The 18427-nt window shown below is 38.9% G+C and overlaps 1 protein-coding gene across 2 annotated transcripts; it reads right to left on the reverse strand.

Annotated features, from left to right (window-relative positions):
- Positions 1–1917: 1917 nt before the first annotated feature.
- On the reverse strand, positions 1918–17944 carry rrp1 (ribosomal RNA processing 1). Of its 2 annotated transcripts, none has more exons than XM_026295903.2 (16): positions 17696–17944; positions 17372–17454; positions 16999–17056; positions 16790–16875; positions 16497–16558; positions 16273–16402; positions 15893–15957; positions 12192–12385; positions 11436–11533; positions 11002–11099; positions 9989–10008; positions 9214–9348; positions 4585–6089; positions 4319–4483; positions 3368–3437; positions 1918–2508 (listed from the first exon to the last, which is right to left on the reverse strand). In XM_026295903.2, the coding sequence occupies exons 1-16, from the start codon at positions 17820–17822 to the stop codon at positions 2303–2305; spliced, it is 3102 nt and encodes a 1033-aa protein (XP_026151688.1). In that variant the 5' UTR covers positions 17823–17944; the 3' UTR covers positions 1918–2302. The 2 variants fall into 2 exon arrangements, with proteins under 2 accessions (XP_026151688.1, XP_026151687.1); XM_026295902.2 differs by having other exon boundaries at positions 12246–12385; positions 17696–17942.
- Positions 17945–18427: the final 483 nt, after the last annotated feature.

Consider the following 18427-nt stretch of genomic DNA (forward strand, 5'->3'; position numbering starts at 1 on the left):
CCTAGCAAACAGCATCAGACCTCGACTAACGACTTATACAAGTTATAACCCGCTGTAACATGTCTGTAAATACGAGCTACTACCCACCTTGTAAACAGCCGTGGTTGCTTTCAGTTTCCATTGAAAAGCTGATCTTCTTCTGCTGCTGCTTCTTCGATTTAATAGCGCGTGACAAACCAACTTCAAGGTGTATTCACCACCTGCTGAACCGGAGATTCTAACAGGTTTACTTGGTTTTTGTATTTTAAAAATTAGACCTATCGCCATGAAATATCTACATAGCCCTTTGATTCTTCCCAATATGCTGTCCTTTAGTCTTTCTCTTTCCCTATCCAACCTCCCTTTAAATTGCATTGCATTATCAAGTAGTGAGCTTGATTCAACCTGCATTTCCAGTTATAATTAGTGTGTCCTAAATGTCACAGTATTAACCTGGAAAAAATTTTTCTTCTATATTTACTCCTGCTGCTATTTTTAATTCTAGCAGATTTTTGAATTTTATGACAATCACTTTCTTTATAATTATTACTTCAGATTTCTTGCCATGATTCTATTATTTTGTAATAATTTAAAAAAAAAAAAGCTTTTGTTTCTATTTAGGGCTCTTATAGCCAGTTTATCTGCACCTTTATTCCATGAAAACCACATCCAGTAGCCTATACAATATACAGAGTGTATAGGTAAAATCATACACATCCTGCCTAACAGTTTTACTATTCTGTGTTGTCACATGTCATGTTGTCAATTTGATTTTTGTTTTGATTTTGACCAGATTATTATATTTGCAGACACTCAGTCACACACACACATTGAGACACTTGAGCCTGAGAATACACATTGTCAAAGTCTGTTAAAGTCTCCGTAAGGCTAGAATTGATAAGTATAACAGCTTCTGCAAAGAAGAAGTTTTATGGTCTGCCTTCTATTGGTTAAGAAGTCTATTATCTACTTGCAGAGTGATTAACTCAGTCCAGGGATCTCCAGTTTATGTATCAGTGTCTGTGGAGTGATTGTGTTAAAAACTGAGCTAAAATTAAGGAGGAGCAGTCTTGCTCTCAAGATGGGTAAAGGCCAGGTGCAGAACCGTTGACACAGCATGTACAATGGACCTGTTTTTCATGTACGTGTACTGATGCGCCACCATCACATTTAACAGACAGTGCGCACTCCCACGTGGATCGTAATCACTTTCTGGTCTTCCATCCTCAGCATAACACCTTGTTGCATGATTCCTGCTCTTTGACAGCATGAACCTGGCTTATATTTGATATAAATATCTACAGAGATACTCTATTATTACGAGGCTCTCTCTGCCCTCACATCCAGTTTCCCGTAGGCAATATGTACTAATAAAAAGGACTGAACTGGGCCTTTAATGTAACCATCAAGCAATCTAAAATTTCCCTATAAGCCACCAGTACCTGTGCTGACAATGCTACCCCCTACCCTAACCCCCCTTCCCTTCCCCTCCCGTCTCTTCCTCTCCTCCCACCTCACATGTATATTCCACCATTGAATGTCACTAACCTTGTGCTCTCTCCTTCTCTCTCTGTACCTTCTGCAGGTGTCCCTGGTCCTGGAGCTGTATATTGCTGATGTGCAGTTACTGGCCCCACCAACCTGCAGTGTCTATTTGTTGTTTATTGTTGCTGTTCTTTTCTTTTTGTTCTATCCACTCATCCCAACCGGTCGAGGCAGATAGCCGCCCAAACTGAGCCTGGTTCTGCTGGAGGTTTTTTTCTTCCGTTAAAGGGAGTTTTTCCTCTCCACTGTTGCCAAGTGCTTGGTATCATGGTATCAGTTGAAGATGACAGCTGAGTACAAACATATACAGACCAAAACACGACCACGTTATGGGCATGTATTTAAATGTTTATGAATCTTGGACTTCACAACAAAGAACAAAGACCAGACACGACTTTTTAAGAGGTTTATTGAACTTTTATGTGGAAAAACTAGATATTCTTAGCAGTCTCTTTAGGGAATCTTGAATTTTTCTTTTTGTGATTTTTTTTCTTCTTCATAGCCAAAACAGCAAAACTTAAGCACTAAAAATTGCTGCTAGCATCATTGTAGTATTATTCAAATGAATAAGGGCCCTAGTTATTCTACAAATATGGATCAATTGATAAAATTGGGAAATGTGGATTGAGTAACTTTATTAAAACATTAAGTTGCTGAATGAGGCATAACCCAATACTGATATCAGCTAAACATAAAATCCTTTGTATCTCTCCCCAGGAAATGTTCTATCAGTCTGCTTTAAAAAAAACTTCAAGGAGAACAGTGTCAGTGTTGGATGTCAGAAAAAGTCTGCAGATGAAGGTCGTCGCCTAGCTGTACTCTTTGGAGTATTCGAACTCATGTTGAGGTTGGGGATCTTCTTCAGGCTGGTGGAGAGTGGCGGAGACTTTAAGACCCCAAACTTGGGTTTCTGCATTGGGTCAAAGGGCACTCGTGATGATCCATCTGGACTCACCAGCAGGCTGCGATCAGTCTTCCTAAACTCTTCATCATGACATTGAAACATTAAAAAAAAATAAATAAATAAAAAAAGAAAAGCTGTGACACACATTCCAACATTGACTTTATATATAAAATATTTACTTCCACTGCAATTCTGGGGTTATTACTCATTGGATGAAACATCACTCAAACCGAACTTCAAAGTTCAGTCTTGTTGGAAACTGGAGACAAGACAAATCTCAGTACATTTTCAATTTAACTGCTGTTCTGGCATTTACAAAGTGGAGTAACGAAAAAAAAAAAGAAAAAAAAGGAAAATTGAAATTAAATTTTTTTTTCTGAGCATCTTAAGAGCTTTTGGTTCTTACTGTCAGTACAGTAAAGATCAGCTAATTCTGTGACAGCGTTGTTCATCAAATAAGACAGATTAAAGACACTATAATATCATGTCAAGCTGCTGATTAGGATCTTAATACAGCCAAAAGCTCAAGAATAGCTTTGAATTTCTTTTCTCAAACCCATCACTTAAAATATTAAGATTTACAGCAGAAGATCCCTGGAAATGCTCCAGTGAACAGTTTTTCTAATACTCTGCATCAAAGATATTTGAATCGGATGGGGAAAAATAAAAAATATATGATGATCGACAAACAGGCTGGGTTGCAAATTATTGTGTTTATTTTCATGAAGGAATAGTGATTATGAGCATTATTTACTTGAGACTAAAGGTGACATCTTATATTGATATTATGGACTGGATAAATGCAGTGTGGTTAAAGCATTTCACTTTTAAATGACCAACTGCTTCAATAAACAATGCGCCAAACAAGTGTGCAGTTTCCTAAAAACATGGAATACATATTAATTTGATATAATTATCAAATTACATCCAGTTTCTTACCAGCTGTTTTATTATTCTTGAGACCGAAGGTCACCTTCTTGGATTCTGATTTGGGAGTTTGAGTTTTCTTCTGTGGAACAAAAACCTTTACATGTAATACACCATTGATCCTTACATGTAATACACCATTGATCCAAGAGTAATGTGACAGTAATAACGGCAGAGAAGCACAAAAAAAAAAAGATTTCAATTTATTCCACGAGAGGCCAATATTCAAGGGGTGTGAAGGCACATATCATCTGCTTTATTTATAGGTAGGACATAATCTTTCACTCAAGCTAACCTGAAAAACTGATAACGTGGAGAGAAAAAATAAATAAATAAATAAATAAATAAATAAAAAATCATTGCCTGACTTTCATGTAGTACTACTGAAAACTAAATACTATATGCAATATTTACATCATACTAAAAAATGAATCAGGGAACAATAAACAGTCTTCTGCTGTAGGCCCAATGTCATTATCTATTGTTCCTCTGTATTCTTGACAATGTTTTCCTCCATCTGCCCATTAACTGTTTAGTGACTGGCCAGATGAAATGTAAATGCTTCTGAGCAAGTTTTGTACTGGATTGTATTCAGGTGAGTTCTAATTATTCCACATGAATGAAAATGGGGAAGGCAGAAAACTAGAAACACCTTACTATAACTCAGTGTAATATGATAAATTACAGCATCTTTAATTATGACCTCAACAAACAACAGATCTTATACAGGTACGACAATGGTAATAAAAACTGAACATTACTAAATGAATGAAAAGTTTTACAGTGATTTTGGACTGGCTTAAAGAAAAAAAAGTCACTTTCCATCTGCTCTGAAATGATATTTAAGCAGTTTAAAGGTTCTGTTTCCCCAAACAGCACAAATATATAGTACCTCTGGTGGTACCTAACCATTGCTGTAATCTGTGTAAACTGACCCTTTAGTGCTTCTCAGTGTTCATTTACCTTCTTGCTGGACAGTGGTGTATTGCCCTCAGCCTTGCAGAACAGTGGTGCCGGAACGGCAGCATTGCCCTGAAAGGTGATGAAGTCAGATTCCAGCCCCGAGACAATCTTCGTCTTCTTTGGTGTCTTTTTAGTGCTCAGAGGTGTGGATGGCTCTGCAGGATCCTGAGGTGGGATTTAATTTTAGAAGTCTCAGTGTTATCAGACAGTCTGGTAATTCAGTTGCTACATCTCATCTAAACCATTCAACCTAATTACATACTCACATTTCCTAGTTTTGTCTTCTTGGTAATAATCTTGTTATCTGCAAAGCCATTGACGTATGCAGCCTCCTGCAAAGTTGTCTCCAACTCATCGGCCTCAAATTCAAACACCACAGGGATCTTCCTCTTCTTCTTGGTGAGTTTCCTGGAGGAACAGCCCACATCCGATTCATCCAATCCAATATTATCTACACTGTGAACCACTTGCAAATGCTTTTCATTGAGGCTCTTATTATTCTGGTTTGGTGCCAGCTTTGTAGTCTTTTTCTTCTTCTTAGCTGGTGGTATCATGGTGCTCTTGAGCAACAGTTTTTCAGCATCCATCACCTGAGGGATTTTCACAACTACTTGTTCCTCTTCCATTCTAATCTTTGGTTCTTTCTGATTCTTTCTTGTTTTCTTCTTCAGTGGTGTTAGAGTGCTTTCAACTGCAGCAGCAGAAGTTTCAAGTGTTGTGTCTTCAGGTGTCTGAGCCTTTTCCTCAATCATCATCACCTTCTGCTGGCCCTTTCCCTTTGTCATCTTTTTAAGTGGGTTTGCAATGGTGTGCTGCAATGCTTCAGATGTTATCTCAGCATTGCTCTGTCGTTCCTCAATCTCTACCCTCTGTGCTTCATCAGACTTGAGACTGTTCTTCTTACTCTTCTTGACAGGTGTTTTGGCATAATTTGGCTTCTCAAGTCCAATGGTTGTGCCATTTTCAGCTGAATCTTCATAGTGTGTGGATATGACATATGCTTCTGAGCTCAAATCATTAACATGTGTTTGACCCCCTTTCCCCCATTCCCTCTCAGCATTCTTCTTGGCAGGGGTTAGAGAACCAGTCTCAGGTCCTGTTCCCTCCAATACCTTACAACTTGCTGTTGTGCTCTCTACTGCTGCACTGACTTCTGACAGAGCCTTAATCGCATTTCTTTGTAACTCAGCTTTCAGGCTCTTCCTTTTCTTCTTCCCTGAGAATGTTGCATATGCTTCAGGGGACATCTCTGGCTCTGCGGTCCTCTGCTCCTTTACTGTCTTTGTGACCTCAGGTTTGTGCTCACAAGTGTCCATTACTATTTTCTTCTTCGAAAGAGTTTCAGACTGGTCCTTATCAGTGGCGCAGGGTTTTCGTAGGCTGGCTACTGCTTCTTTGACTCCAACTAATGGCAGTTTCTTTTCCTCAGATGGGAACAGAGCTTTTGACCAACTATGTGGAGCAGCTGCCTCTGTGACTTTTACAGATAGGGCAACGCTTTTCATTTGTGCTTTCTTTTCTAAAGCTCCAATTTGTGAACACTTTGGATCTCCTTTCGTCTCTTTAATTGTACTTGGTGTTAGAGCCACTGTTTGTCCCTGTTCAGACTTCTCTGTGTTTTCCTCACCACCTGCATTCTGGCCCCAGGCTGGTTTCTTCTTTTTCTTCTTCTTTCTCTGTGCATCATTAGTGGTTGGGTCTGCTTGATCACCATCATCTTTTCCCAAGTCCTTCTTTTGCTCATTGCATGTGGATGTCTCAGTTTTCTTCCCTGAAATAGCAAAATCAACAATTATTCTTCACAGTTCAGTGTCACATTTGCCACTTCCTCAAAACTTGTTAAACTGAAAACTTTGCAGAGACATTAATTCATACATAGTCCAGTCCTTAAGTTCTAATAAGCAAACCCAGGACAAAAACAGGAGAGAGATCATATTTCTCCTATATTAGCTTCTCTCATTGGCTCCCTGTAAAATACAGAATAGAATTTAAAATCCTTCTTTTCACATACAAATCCCTTCATGATCAAGCTCTTTCATACCTTAAAGACCTCATAGTACCATATCATTCCAACAGAACACTTCGCTCTCAGAGTGCAGGTTTACTTGTGGTTCCCAGAGTTTCGAAAAACAGAATGGGAGGCAGAGCCTTTAGCTATCAAGCTGGGAGCTGTGGAACCAGCTCCCAGTCTGGGTTCAGGAGGCAGACACTCTCTGTACTTTTAAGGCTAGACTTAAAACCTTCCTTTTTGACAAAGCATATAGTTAGGGCTGTCAATAACCCTGAACCATCCCTTAGTTATGCTGCTATAGGCCTAGACTGCCTGAGGACCATCTGTGCCCTGAGCTCCCCTACCCTAGCCCCCCCTCTCCTCCCACCTTACATGTATATTCCACCATTGAATGTCACTAACCTTGTGCTCTCTCTCTCCCCTAGTTTCTGCTCTCTCCTTCTCTCTCTCTGTACCTACTGCAGGTGTCCCTGGTCCTGGAGCTGTATATTGCTGATGTGCAGTTACCGGCCCCACCAACCTGCAGTGTCTATTTGTTGTTTATTGTTGCTGTTCTTTTCTCTCTGCTCTATCCACTCATCCCAACCGGTCGAGGCAGATGGCCGCCCAAACTGAGCCCGGTTCTGCTGGAGGTTTTTTCTTCCGTTAAAGGGAGTTTTTCCTCTCCACTGTCGCCAAGTGCTTGCGCATAAGGGAATTGTTGGGTTTTTAGTTTTAGTTTTTGTAAAGTGCCTTGAGATGATTTGTATTGTGATTTGGCACTATACAAATAAAATTGAATTGAATTGAATTGAATTAAAGCCTGTCCCATTGCAGATAAACAGCTGTGATTGGCCCAGCTCTTTTGAAGCCCAAGGAAAAGATTCCCTATGGCAGAGGTTAAGATTATTTTAATTCAATCATTAATTAACTCAATCATTTCATCTTCATAGAAGTGCATTTGTCTTTTTAAAGTAAGAGCATTTTATAACCTCCTAACAGGAAGTAGTACTTTTAGTACAATATCATTTGATTGTAATCTAAGTGAAGTATGTACATTTCAGACTCAATGTTTAGGGAATACATTCAGAGGGCATTGTTGGTGTATTGATTAAACGCACAATGATGCTTACAGGGTACTTATATTTACTAGAAATATCATTCCAGTATAACTGTATGGTTTAACTTTAACACAACTTCAAGTATTGTGAAATTTAACATTAAAAAAAATATACTTTTAAAAAATACAAAAGACCTATACAGTATGATGACACTGACACCTCATGTTAGCTTTGGTTTAACTGAAGGATCCAGTTTTACACTGAACAAAGGCAATTTGGTCCCCCGTTTCTTATGCTGTTCTCTCAAGTTCTCTCTGTACACTCTCTGTACTTTTAAGGCTAGACTTAAAACCTTCCTCTTTAACAAAGCGTATAGTTAGGGCTGGCTTCAGGTAACCCTGAATCATCCCTTAGTTATGCTGCTATAGGCCTAGACTGCCCGAGGACCATCGGTGCACCGAGCTCCCCTGAATCTGACTGATGGGCAATTATTAAATGAACTGCCACGCTTTCTAGCTAGAGAGCCTAGCAAATGGTTCAAAGCCCTCCTCGGCTCTCACGTCACATCCTTGACTACATTCACACAGTTGTTCCGGACCGTTTTCCTGTCTTTGGACAACCAAGAGTGCATACTGAGAGGACTTTTGCATCGTGTCCAGGCTTGGGACGAACCTCTCCCCACCTTTGTTGCTCACATGCTAGGTGAATTTAACACATTCAGGAGTCCACCATCAGAAAAAGACCAGATTGAAATGATTAGCAGACACTCCCTTGAAAAGTACAGGGTTGCACTGTATGGTGCTCCCATAATGGACCTTTTGCTGCACGCCCATGAGCTTCACTCAGTGCTGGGGCCAAGTGGACCACAGATGCCTTCATATTACAAGGAGCAGCGGAAACCTGAACCCCACTGTTTCACATGTTCTCAACCAGGGTTCACCACACGCTCTTGTCGCAAATGTAATGGCCGCTGGTGGCGTAGCGGTAGCGTGCCCATCCATATACGCAGGTGACGCCAGTTCGACTCCCGAGCCGGCCGTCCTGTATACCTGCATGTCCTCCCCTCCTCTCTACCCTAGCTTCCTCTCTCTCTACACTGTCCTGTCAAAATAAAGGCAAAACTGCCCAAAAAAAAAAATTAAAAAAAAAAAAAAAAAACAAAACCAACAAAAACCTTCCGCTTTGACAAAGCGTATAGATAGGGTAATCCTGTCCTTCAGGTAATCCTGAACCTTAGTTATGCTGCCACCTGTATAGGTAATTTAAATAGCAACAGGTTAGCAGTTGTGAGTGATAGATAACGTAACTACACCATGGAGTATGACTTATTTTGTCAAAAGTCAAACTTTTTGTCACCATCCAAGTCTGAAGAAATTAAGGGCAATTGTCTAAGTGGACTTTATCTCTCTAGCTGTTACCAATGAGACTAACATAACTCACTCCTGTTGTTTCACATTCTCCATGGCACTCAAAATATTTGTTTTGTTCCATGTTCTGTCGTCTACAATTCCATTACTTTTAGTCGTTCATAGCTTATAGTTTCAGTATCAATACTGAGACATTTAGGCAGGTATTGGTATTTAAGTCAATTATGGTAGCATGACAACATATGATTGAATGAATAACTTCTGTAACTGGCAAGATGGGATTCTTTAGAATGAGAGTGAATGCTTAGTCTAGTACACATCAAATAACAATAATCCAAACACTCCTCCTTCCATCATCATACTTTCTTCTGCAGAATGTTTTAATACGAACATCATTCTCAAATAAAGCACCCTAAATTACAGGACAAATTGGTAAACTTTTTAAAGGCTAAACATTAGTCCGCTATCATGAGTTACCTTTACTTTTCTTGGCTGCTGGGGTCTCCTCCTCCACATTAGCTCTTACTCTTTTCATCTTCTTCCTGCTGCCGAACATTTCATCATCCTCATCTGTGGAGACATCCTCTGGATACTGATCCTGAGGAAAGACGCCTAATAAGAGATGTTAGATGCTAGAGGTTAAGTTCAGAACACTTCTTTAGTTTTCAGAGAAATTATTATTATTTTTTTTTTAAACCGCAATGGGGTGGGTGGGGGTTGTGTTACATAACTCTATTTATATTTTAGCAGGCATTTCATCTTGTCTTACATTTTTAGACATCTTGATGTTAATTGACCGTTAATTGACTGTGTTTACGTCTTTGATTTAATGATCAGTTTATGAAAGTTTCCTCTGGAGTGGTTATTCAGCCCATGGATCGTGTGTTCTGAATGCATTTAATAAAGTAAAATGATTGGTGAGTCTCTAAGTTGTTTTGGTTCATTTTTCCATCATACATCAGTATCAGTTGAATTTACAATGATTTGTTTATTATGCTTTGATCGTAGATTAGACGTTTTTATAGTAGCATATAAAAGTCTGAAATAGTTTGTAAGTGAGCTGGCGAGCAGCTGAGTTCATAAATTATTTTTTCATGTGAATTTTCAAAGATATAGTGAATGAATGCCTGTTGAGTCAGAGCAATGAAATTCACATTTTAGTTTACACTGACAGGATGAAGAGTTTTGACAAAGTGACAAATGCATGGCAGTAATTGTAAGTATGATGAATGGTGTGATCATGAGCTCCTACCTTGACTCAGGTCACGCAGTCTGAAATTCAACAACACCAGGTAAGAGAGAAGAAAAGTGTATTAGATTGGATTTAAGCAGAGATCCTTTGTTTTTGATGTAAAAAAAAAATCATCATAGAAAGTATTTATCCAATGATTAGAAAATACCAACAAATGTGTTAGGTTGTATTAGTTGTAACAAAGGTTTATCATTAAAGACACACAGGAGCTCAGATGGTTAAACAGTATGTACAATGTGCTTGCTGAATTCAGTTCAGCTTTCAGCTCTATTTCTATTTAGCATGGCTCCTGGAGCAATGTCAAAGCATTTGCTTTTTGCAACTTGTCAGCCTTTTCTCACTTATGTACATGTCATTTAGTGAAACATAAAAAAGGAAATGATTCAGTTAACCTGATGATCACATTACAAGGAACAACAAGTTTCCTCAGAAATTCCACAGTATGTGTTTTGACCAGCTCTAAGTAGAAGGACTACTGTGTTGAACAGGGTAAAAACAAGCTATCAGTAGCTCCTTTTGGAGAGCATTATGCATGCTTTGAAGGGCTTATAATAAAGTAAAAGTTTCTTAATCTGTTTTCAACATTTAAGAGCTTTCTAGCATATCTTTGTGGTTTTAATTAAGTATTTCGTGTATTCTTAATATTCTGGATTTTTGCCTTACTGCAGGTAGAATGAATAAGAACTTACAAATTAACTACTTCACTGAACAAACTGATTGCTACAAACATTGCTCCCTGTTATTCACAAGAAAAAATATTCATGTTGCAAACGTCAAACAATATTTATCAAGAGCAACAAATTCTTAAACCAAGTTGTTTACTTAAAATTCATAACTGGGGACCTGACTGGTACCCACATGTCACTGAGTAAACACGACTTAAGAAAAACGTACATTCACACACTGATACTACTACTCGGATGAGTGGTGAAGTCCAGTTGCCATGACTCAACCTCTTGATACATTCACACACCTACCCCCAAACAGAGCATAGTGTTAGAGCCTCTACTCACACTTTAATGATTTTGTAGAGTCTTTGTCTGTTGTGGCTGGGTGTGCTGCTACGACTGGCTAACTCAAACAGCTTGTCTGCCAGTGCTGCATAGTCAAACTACAAAACACAAACAACTCGTTAGAAATATGAATTGTTGATGCCCTGAACATCCACTGGCTGGGTGAAAGTGATGAGGAAAAATGAAACATATGGGGAAAAAAAAAATAGTTCTGATTAAAACTTACTGATGCATAAAAGACAGAAAAACAAAGCAAACAATGAATGTCTCAGTTATCCCCGCCACAAGTCTACCAATGCAATTCTGAATTCAATCTAAAGTCTTTGAAATAATTATGTGTAAATGCTTTGTTTCTTAAATGATATAACATGCAAAAACATCAGCACTAAAAAGAAAAGAGAAAGCCAAGTCCCCAAGAGAGAAAGAAGCTTCACCTGGAGGACTGGTCCAATGTCATCACATGACAGCTCTGTGCCTGAGTCTTCCAGATGAAGATGTTCATCCTCCTCCTCTTCTTCTTTTAATTCACTATCTGGAGGAAAGATGCCAGCAAATTAGACCTCTAATTACAAAACCATTGAAAACACATTATATAACTTAAAGCACTTCATACCATCTACCAGTGCAAGCCTACTACTACTACTACTACTACTACTACTACTATAATAATAATAAACACGTAAAAAAAATGACAGAATGTGACAAATACTGTTATTGTTTCATTGGTATGAGTGGGCTAAATGTGTATAAATCTATGCAGCATGGCCTCAACACATGATCTGGAATCTCCCTTTGAGGATGAATAAGTTTATCTTATAACACAACATGGCAACATGCCTTACCATGGTGCTGTTGGTCTGAGCTAACAGTAGTAGACAGTAACAGTCTTAAAAACAGGGAGGGTGTACATGTTTGTGAGAACTGCCATTACATTGTCTTGGAGCAGTGGCCACAAAATTTGGCTGAACTTTCAACTTGCAATGTGTACAAGCTAAATTTAAGTGAAAAAAAATCACCCCCGTTGATCACAGAAATTTGCAATGTATTAGCACAAACCAGGCATTTTTGTTCATAATTTGAAATCAAAAATCAAGATTATTATCAAGTAATTTCAAATCTGCAAATTAGCACAATTTGACAAAAATACAATTGACCTCACAAATTTTATACTATTAGAGAATACCATTGACATTCTTTCTGTGCATTTCTGCTGAGTAATTTGCTTCTCTCTCTTATTTGGTCACCTTCACACTCTTCAGAAGCCTGCCACGAGTCCAAGTCCTCAGCTGCTTTCACCTCTTTTATCAAGTCTTCGATGGCAAAGGGAGCCTGGTCAACAATAGCGCTGAAGATGCTGTTGCAGATGGCTCCAAAGAGACTCCGACTACCAAGACACACATCAACATCATCAAAACTAAAACTAAAAACCCAACAATTCCCTTATGAGCAAGCACTTGGCGACAGTGGAGAGGAAAAACTCCCTTTAACGGAAGAAAAAACCTCCAGCAGAACCGGGCTCAGTTTGGGCGGCCATCTGCCTCGACCGGCTGGGGTGAGTGGATAGAGGACAGAGAAAAGAACAGCAACAATAAACAACAAATAGACACTGCAGGTTGGTGGGGCCAGTAACTGCACATCAGCAATATGTAATAGGGGAGCTCAGTGCACCGATGGTCCTCGGGCAGTCTAGGCCTATAGCAGCATAACTAAGGGATGGTTCAGGGTTGCCTGAAGCCAGCCCTAACTATATGCTTTGTCAAAGAGGAAGGTTTTCAGTCTAGCCTTAAAAGTACAGAACCCAGAACCCAGGCTGGGAGCGGGTTCCACAGGAGAGGAGCTTGATAACTAAAGGCTCTGCCTCCCATTCTGCTTTTGGAAACTCTGGGAACCACAAGTAGACCTGCACTCTGAGAGCGAAGTGGTCTATTGGGATAATATGGTACTATGAGGTCTTTAAGGTACGAAAGAGCTTGATTATGAAGGGATTTGTATGTGAGAAGAAGGATTTTAAATTCTATTCTATATTTTACAGGGAGCCAATGAAGAGAAGCCAATATAGGAGAAATATGATCTCTCTTGCTAGTTCCTGTCAGGACTCTGGCTGCGGCATTCTGGATTAATTGGACGCTTTTTATGGAGATATTGGGACATCCAGATAGTAATGAGTTACAGTAAAGTAGCCTTGAGGTAACAAATGCATGGACTAGTTTCTCTGCATCATTTTGAGACAGGATGTTCCTAATTTTGGAAATGTTGCGCAGGTGAAAGAATGCAGTTCTAGAGATTTGTTTTATGTGTGAGTTAAAGGACATGTCCTGGTCAAAAATAACTCCAAGGTTTTTTACAGTAGTGCTGGAGGCCAGGGTTATGCCATCTAGAGTAGCTATAATTTGAGAAAAGTTATTTCTGAGATTTTTTGGCCCAAATATAATGACTTCTGTTTTCTCTAAGTTTAAAAGTAAAAAGTTACTGGTCATCCAGGCCTTTATGTCAGTTAGACAGGCTTGAAGTCTGGTTAACTGGTTTGTGTTAACAGGTTTAATAGATAGATATAACTGAGTGTCATCTGCATAGCAGTGGTAATTAATAGAGTGCTTCCTAATGACATATCCTAAAGGAAGCATGTACAGGGTGAACAGAATCGGTCCTAGCACGGAGCCTTGTGGAACTCCATAACTAACTTTTGTTCGTGTGGAAGGTTTATCATGGACATGAACAAACTGGAATCTGTCCGATAAATAGGATTGGAACCACTTTAACGCTGTTCCTCTGATACCAATCACATGCTCCAGTCTCTGTAATAAGATGTTGTGGTCAATGGTGTCGAATGCAGCACTAAGGTCTAGGAGGACAAGTATAGAAACAAGTCCATTATCTGAGGCTAAGAGAAGATCGTTGGTAACTTTTAACAGTGCTGTTTCTGTACTATGATGTGCTCTAAATCCTGATTGAAAATCTTCAAATAGTTCATTCCTGTGTAAGTGGTCTGATAGCTGCTTAGCAACAGCTTTTTCTAGGATTTTAGAAATAAATGGCAGGTTGGATATTGGTCTATAATTAGCCAAGACTCCTGATCAAGACTAGGCTTTTTGAGTAAAGGTTTCATTACTGCAGTCTTAAAGGCCTGTGGTACGTAGCCTGATACTAGAGATAAATTTACCAAGTCTAATAAAGATGAGTTCATTAATGGCAGGGTGCCTTTAAGCAGTCTAGTCGGGATGGGGTCTAAGAGACACGTTGATGATTTCGATGAAGCAACTACTGATGCAAATTCAGAGAGATCTATGGGAGAGAAGCAGTCTAAACATAACTGAGGTCCTACAGATGATTCAAGAGCTACTGTAGTAGAAGATTCATTTATTGCAGGTATAGGAAGCATCTACTGAATTTTATCTCTAATAGTTGTGATTTTATTTGTAAAGAAACTCATAAATTCATCTAGCTAAGGGAACACTGGGCTCAACAGAGCTGTGACTTTTTGTCAGCCTGGCTACAGTACTGAAAAGAAACCTGGGATTGTTCTGAATCATCCTTTTTGAATCATTTTGTTAAATTTATTAACAGCGTTGTCGGATAAACATCTGCTGTAGTGGAATTTTCTTCCAAACGCTGCATGAGCCATCATTTTAAATTCAAAAGTCATTAAAGAATGATCTGACAAAACAGGATTTGGGGGAAAAACTATTAGATGTTCAATTTCGATGCCATAGGTCAGAACAAGATCAAGGGTGTGATTGAAACAGTGGGTGGGTTTATTAACATTTTGAATGAAACCAATTGAATCTAATATAGAATTAAATGCAATGCTGAGGCTGTTATTTTTAACATCTACATGAATGTTAAAATCTCCCACTAATGACTTTATCTGATCTAAGCACTAAATCAGACAGGAAGTCAGGGAATTCAGTTAAAAACTCTGACCATTAGCACCATTATCCAATCAAGAAGTTATCATGGTCAGTGTCACTGTTCCTGTTTAGAACAATTACCATATTTTTATGAAGTCACGTTTTTTTTTTAAGTTCTCTTGCTTGTCCTGCAACTTATATAGCAAAGCGACTTGTATATGTTAATTTACTGTCATTTTGTCGAGTAGTCACTAGCGTTAAATGCCACTGTTGGCACTCCTAACTCAATTGCAGATAATACTGTACTGCCAAAAAATATTTTATGTTCACACTAAACTCTAACTCCTAGTGTAATACAAGTGAAAATGCCGCCCCAAACAAAGAACTATACTGCAGACTTCAAAGTGCAGGTAATAAAGTCTGCAGCTGAAACACAGTTTGGACTGAGTATTGACATTCAGACAACCTGAGAGAGGAGGAGGAGACGCTGCTTCATCTCCCCCATCCTGATGGCACAGTTTAACTTTACTTATGGATGAATTAATTTCATAATGTACTTCTGTTTGTTGTAATGTCTGTTCTACGTTCTTCATAGGCTAATTTAGACTAGAATTAGTATCATTAGAAATTCGCCTTATACACCGAAGTGATTTAAGTGATGTTTTATTGTCTTCAACAAGGCTGCTTTGTATAAAAGCAACTAATATTCCACTGCAATTTATAGTCCAGAAAATACGCTACATAAAAATGTATATTTGATTTATGCTTATTGTGCCAGATTACTACTGTGCCAATTAAAAGTTAGACAATGACTTTAAAATGCAAATCTATGAAAGCAATCCACAGCTTTTTAACCACCAATCAAAGAAATATACCAGGGTTAAACAAATTGGTGTTTCATTAAACATTATTCCCAGATAATCCACCTAAAACAGCATGAAATACAGTGTTTTATCTTTTACAATTACATACTTTTCATCTAGTTTTCAAGATGGAATCACAATGAATAAAGCAGAGAAAGTGGAAGCAAGATGTGGACTTACTCTTTGGTTTTGACTGCTGTTTTGCAGAATGGTTCAATGAATACCAAGTTCTGACTGGCTGTGAGCTGTGAAAAGGAAAAAAAAGAAAAAAAAAAAAGAAAAACACCACACCATGGTAAATTGCAGCATCAACACAGTTACCATTTTTACACTCAACCAACAATGACAAAAAGGCAAAAAAAGGTTAAATGTCTCTCAAATCATAGAGGTAAACAAAAGTAACTACTAATAACATCTACTGATCTAATGAGAACATGACTCAAGACACAGTACAAACTGAAATAAAATAATTTCTAAACTACACACTGCCCCAAAGACATACAACCACAAAGTCGATCTTTGACCTCTGGCCTAGGGTGTCCTGATGTGTGATGCCATACCTCTGCTGAACCTACAGTTGCCAGTTCAGTCATGTAAAGGTCCAAGATGTGGAACTGCAGCCCACTGGGTGCTGCGCTAACATTTTGCAGGAGTTGAGTTGTCAGCAGCTCCAGAAACCTGGCAACCACACTGAGGAGAACGAGCACAAGAAATTATGTGCTTCAAAACGCTATGACAGGAATATGATGAAAAAGGTTTTGCATAAGAAGTCTTAATACAGCACCTGTCCTCCCAGTTTTTCCTCTTCAGCATCTCAAATGTTTGTCTGAACATGAAGCGGACCAACTGTTAAAGCAAGAAAGGGGGGAAATTATTTCTTATCCAAGCATTATTTGGATAATAAATAAAAACACACAATCATTCTCAAATATTTATTTTTATAGTTTTTTATTACATCACTACAGGAAACAATCCCAAACTAGATATTTTGTAGAACAATGTTTTCATGCAGTCACACCTAGCTTTGTCTTATTAGTTTAAAAGGTATGGCTCATTCGGAATTCTTCTTGCACTAACCTGGAAGAACTTGTCCATTCGTAACCTGTCAATACCAGTCCACTCTCTTTTGAAGGTCTGCAGGAAGCTCTCGAGGTATAAAAACTCTGCAAGGAACAACACATATCATTGTCATGAAAAGTACAGGGATTTTCTCATGTACCACAGTCTAATTTTACTTGCTGTTATTAAATTATGTGAGATTATGACATCAAATGTGGGCAACTTACGTCCATCGATACTATGAAAGCTGTGAATCAGGGTGGAGATCTGCTTTGACAGTTGCTCCTAAACAACAAATGGAAGAATGAGAAATGGACAATCACTTTGGCAATGATCACTCACTAGAATTGGCCATTAATCCATTAGTTTATCAACAAAATTAATAGGCAACAATTTTAATCATCTACTAAACAGTTGTCTTCTGTACATTGTGTTAACAGAACACTGTAAAACACTGAACATTTGGAAATGTCCTTGAAGTCCACAGTCTTAAATTAACTAACCTAAATAGACAAGTAGACAGTAGTCTAGTCCCAGCTTCAAAATCGATGTGCATCCTGCTTAAATGTATAAGCCACCAGCTACAGAGGAAAAACATACCTGGAGCAATGGTTTATCCTGCATCCACAAGCAGTAGAAGAGACCCTTCCACAGCTTGAGCAGCTCGTCACTGGTGAACCCTCCTGCAGGAGAGAGGACTTTATCTGACACATTTCTTGAACCAAGCTGGCTGCATACACAAACTTCCAACTGCACTGACTGAGATAACTTCAGCCTCCGCAAATGTGACCAGCTTATTTTATTAACACTCAAATATGGTTCCAAAATGCTTGTAGTCTGTTGGAATCACCAGTGTCCTATCACCACCAGCATGGTCAAAGCTACTGTGTCTGAGCTGTTAGCAAGCTAAAGCGGCTAGCCTACCTGTAGCTTTCTGAGACCTGGCATTTATGTATTTCCTCAGTTTCTTTATGGCCTTCGTCCGAATAGGCTTTTCGTTGGAGGCCAATCTCTGTGCGAACTGGACCTCTAGCTCTTGGGTTGCCGCCATGCTCACACCAACTCACGTGTAAACCCCCACTGCTTTGCTTTCCGTCTTCTGCACACGTTGCCCCGTGCCTCGCACACTGATGACGTCAGCTATGCGACCACTGCATTTTCAGTCTTTAAACATGACAATCACTTTGCTATTAGCTACCATCCATCCATCCATCTTCTATACCCGCTTTTCCTGGCTCAGGGTCACGGGGATCTGCTGGAGCCTATCCCAGCTCTCTCTCGGGTGGAAGGCAGGGGTACACCCTGGACAGGTCACCAGTCCATCACAGGGCCATTAGCTACCATATTATTGCAAAAAAGAAATAAACTACATTAATAAAATATTAATACCTACAGTGTATAGTACTGAAAACAAAACTGAAGATTTGGACAAAGTTGTTTATAACATTGTTCTCAGTAAAAAGCAGTAAAAAGGCCAAAAACACCCATTTTATAACAACCAACATGTTTTTATTATCTTTTACTTCACTGAGAAATGGGTTTTGAAATTTAACCGCCACCTTATTGTGGTGGAGGAGATTGAGTGTCCGAATGAGCTTAGGAGGTATGTTGTTGGCGTCTATATGCCCCTAGTAGGGTCTCCCAAGGCAAACAGGT

This window comes from Mastacembelus armatus, chromosome 21 (assembly GCF_900324485.2).
Source record: "Mastacembelus armatus chromosome 21, fMasArm1.2, whole genome shotgun sequence".
Classification (NCBI taxonomy): domain Eukaryota; kingdom Metazoa; phylum Chordata; class Actinopteri; order Synbranchiformes; family Mastacembelidae; genus Mastacembelus; species Mastacembelus armatus.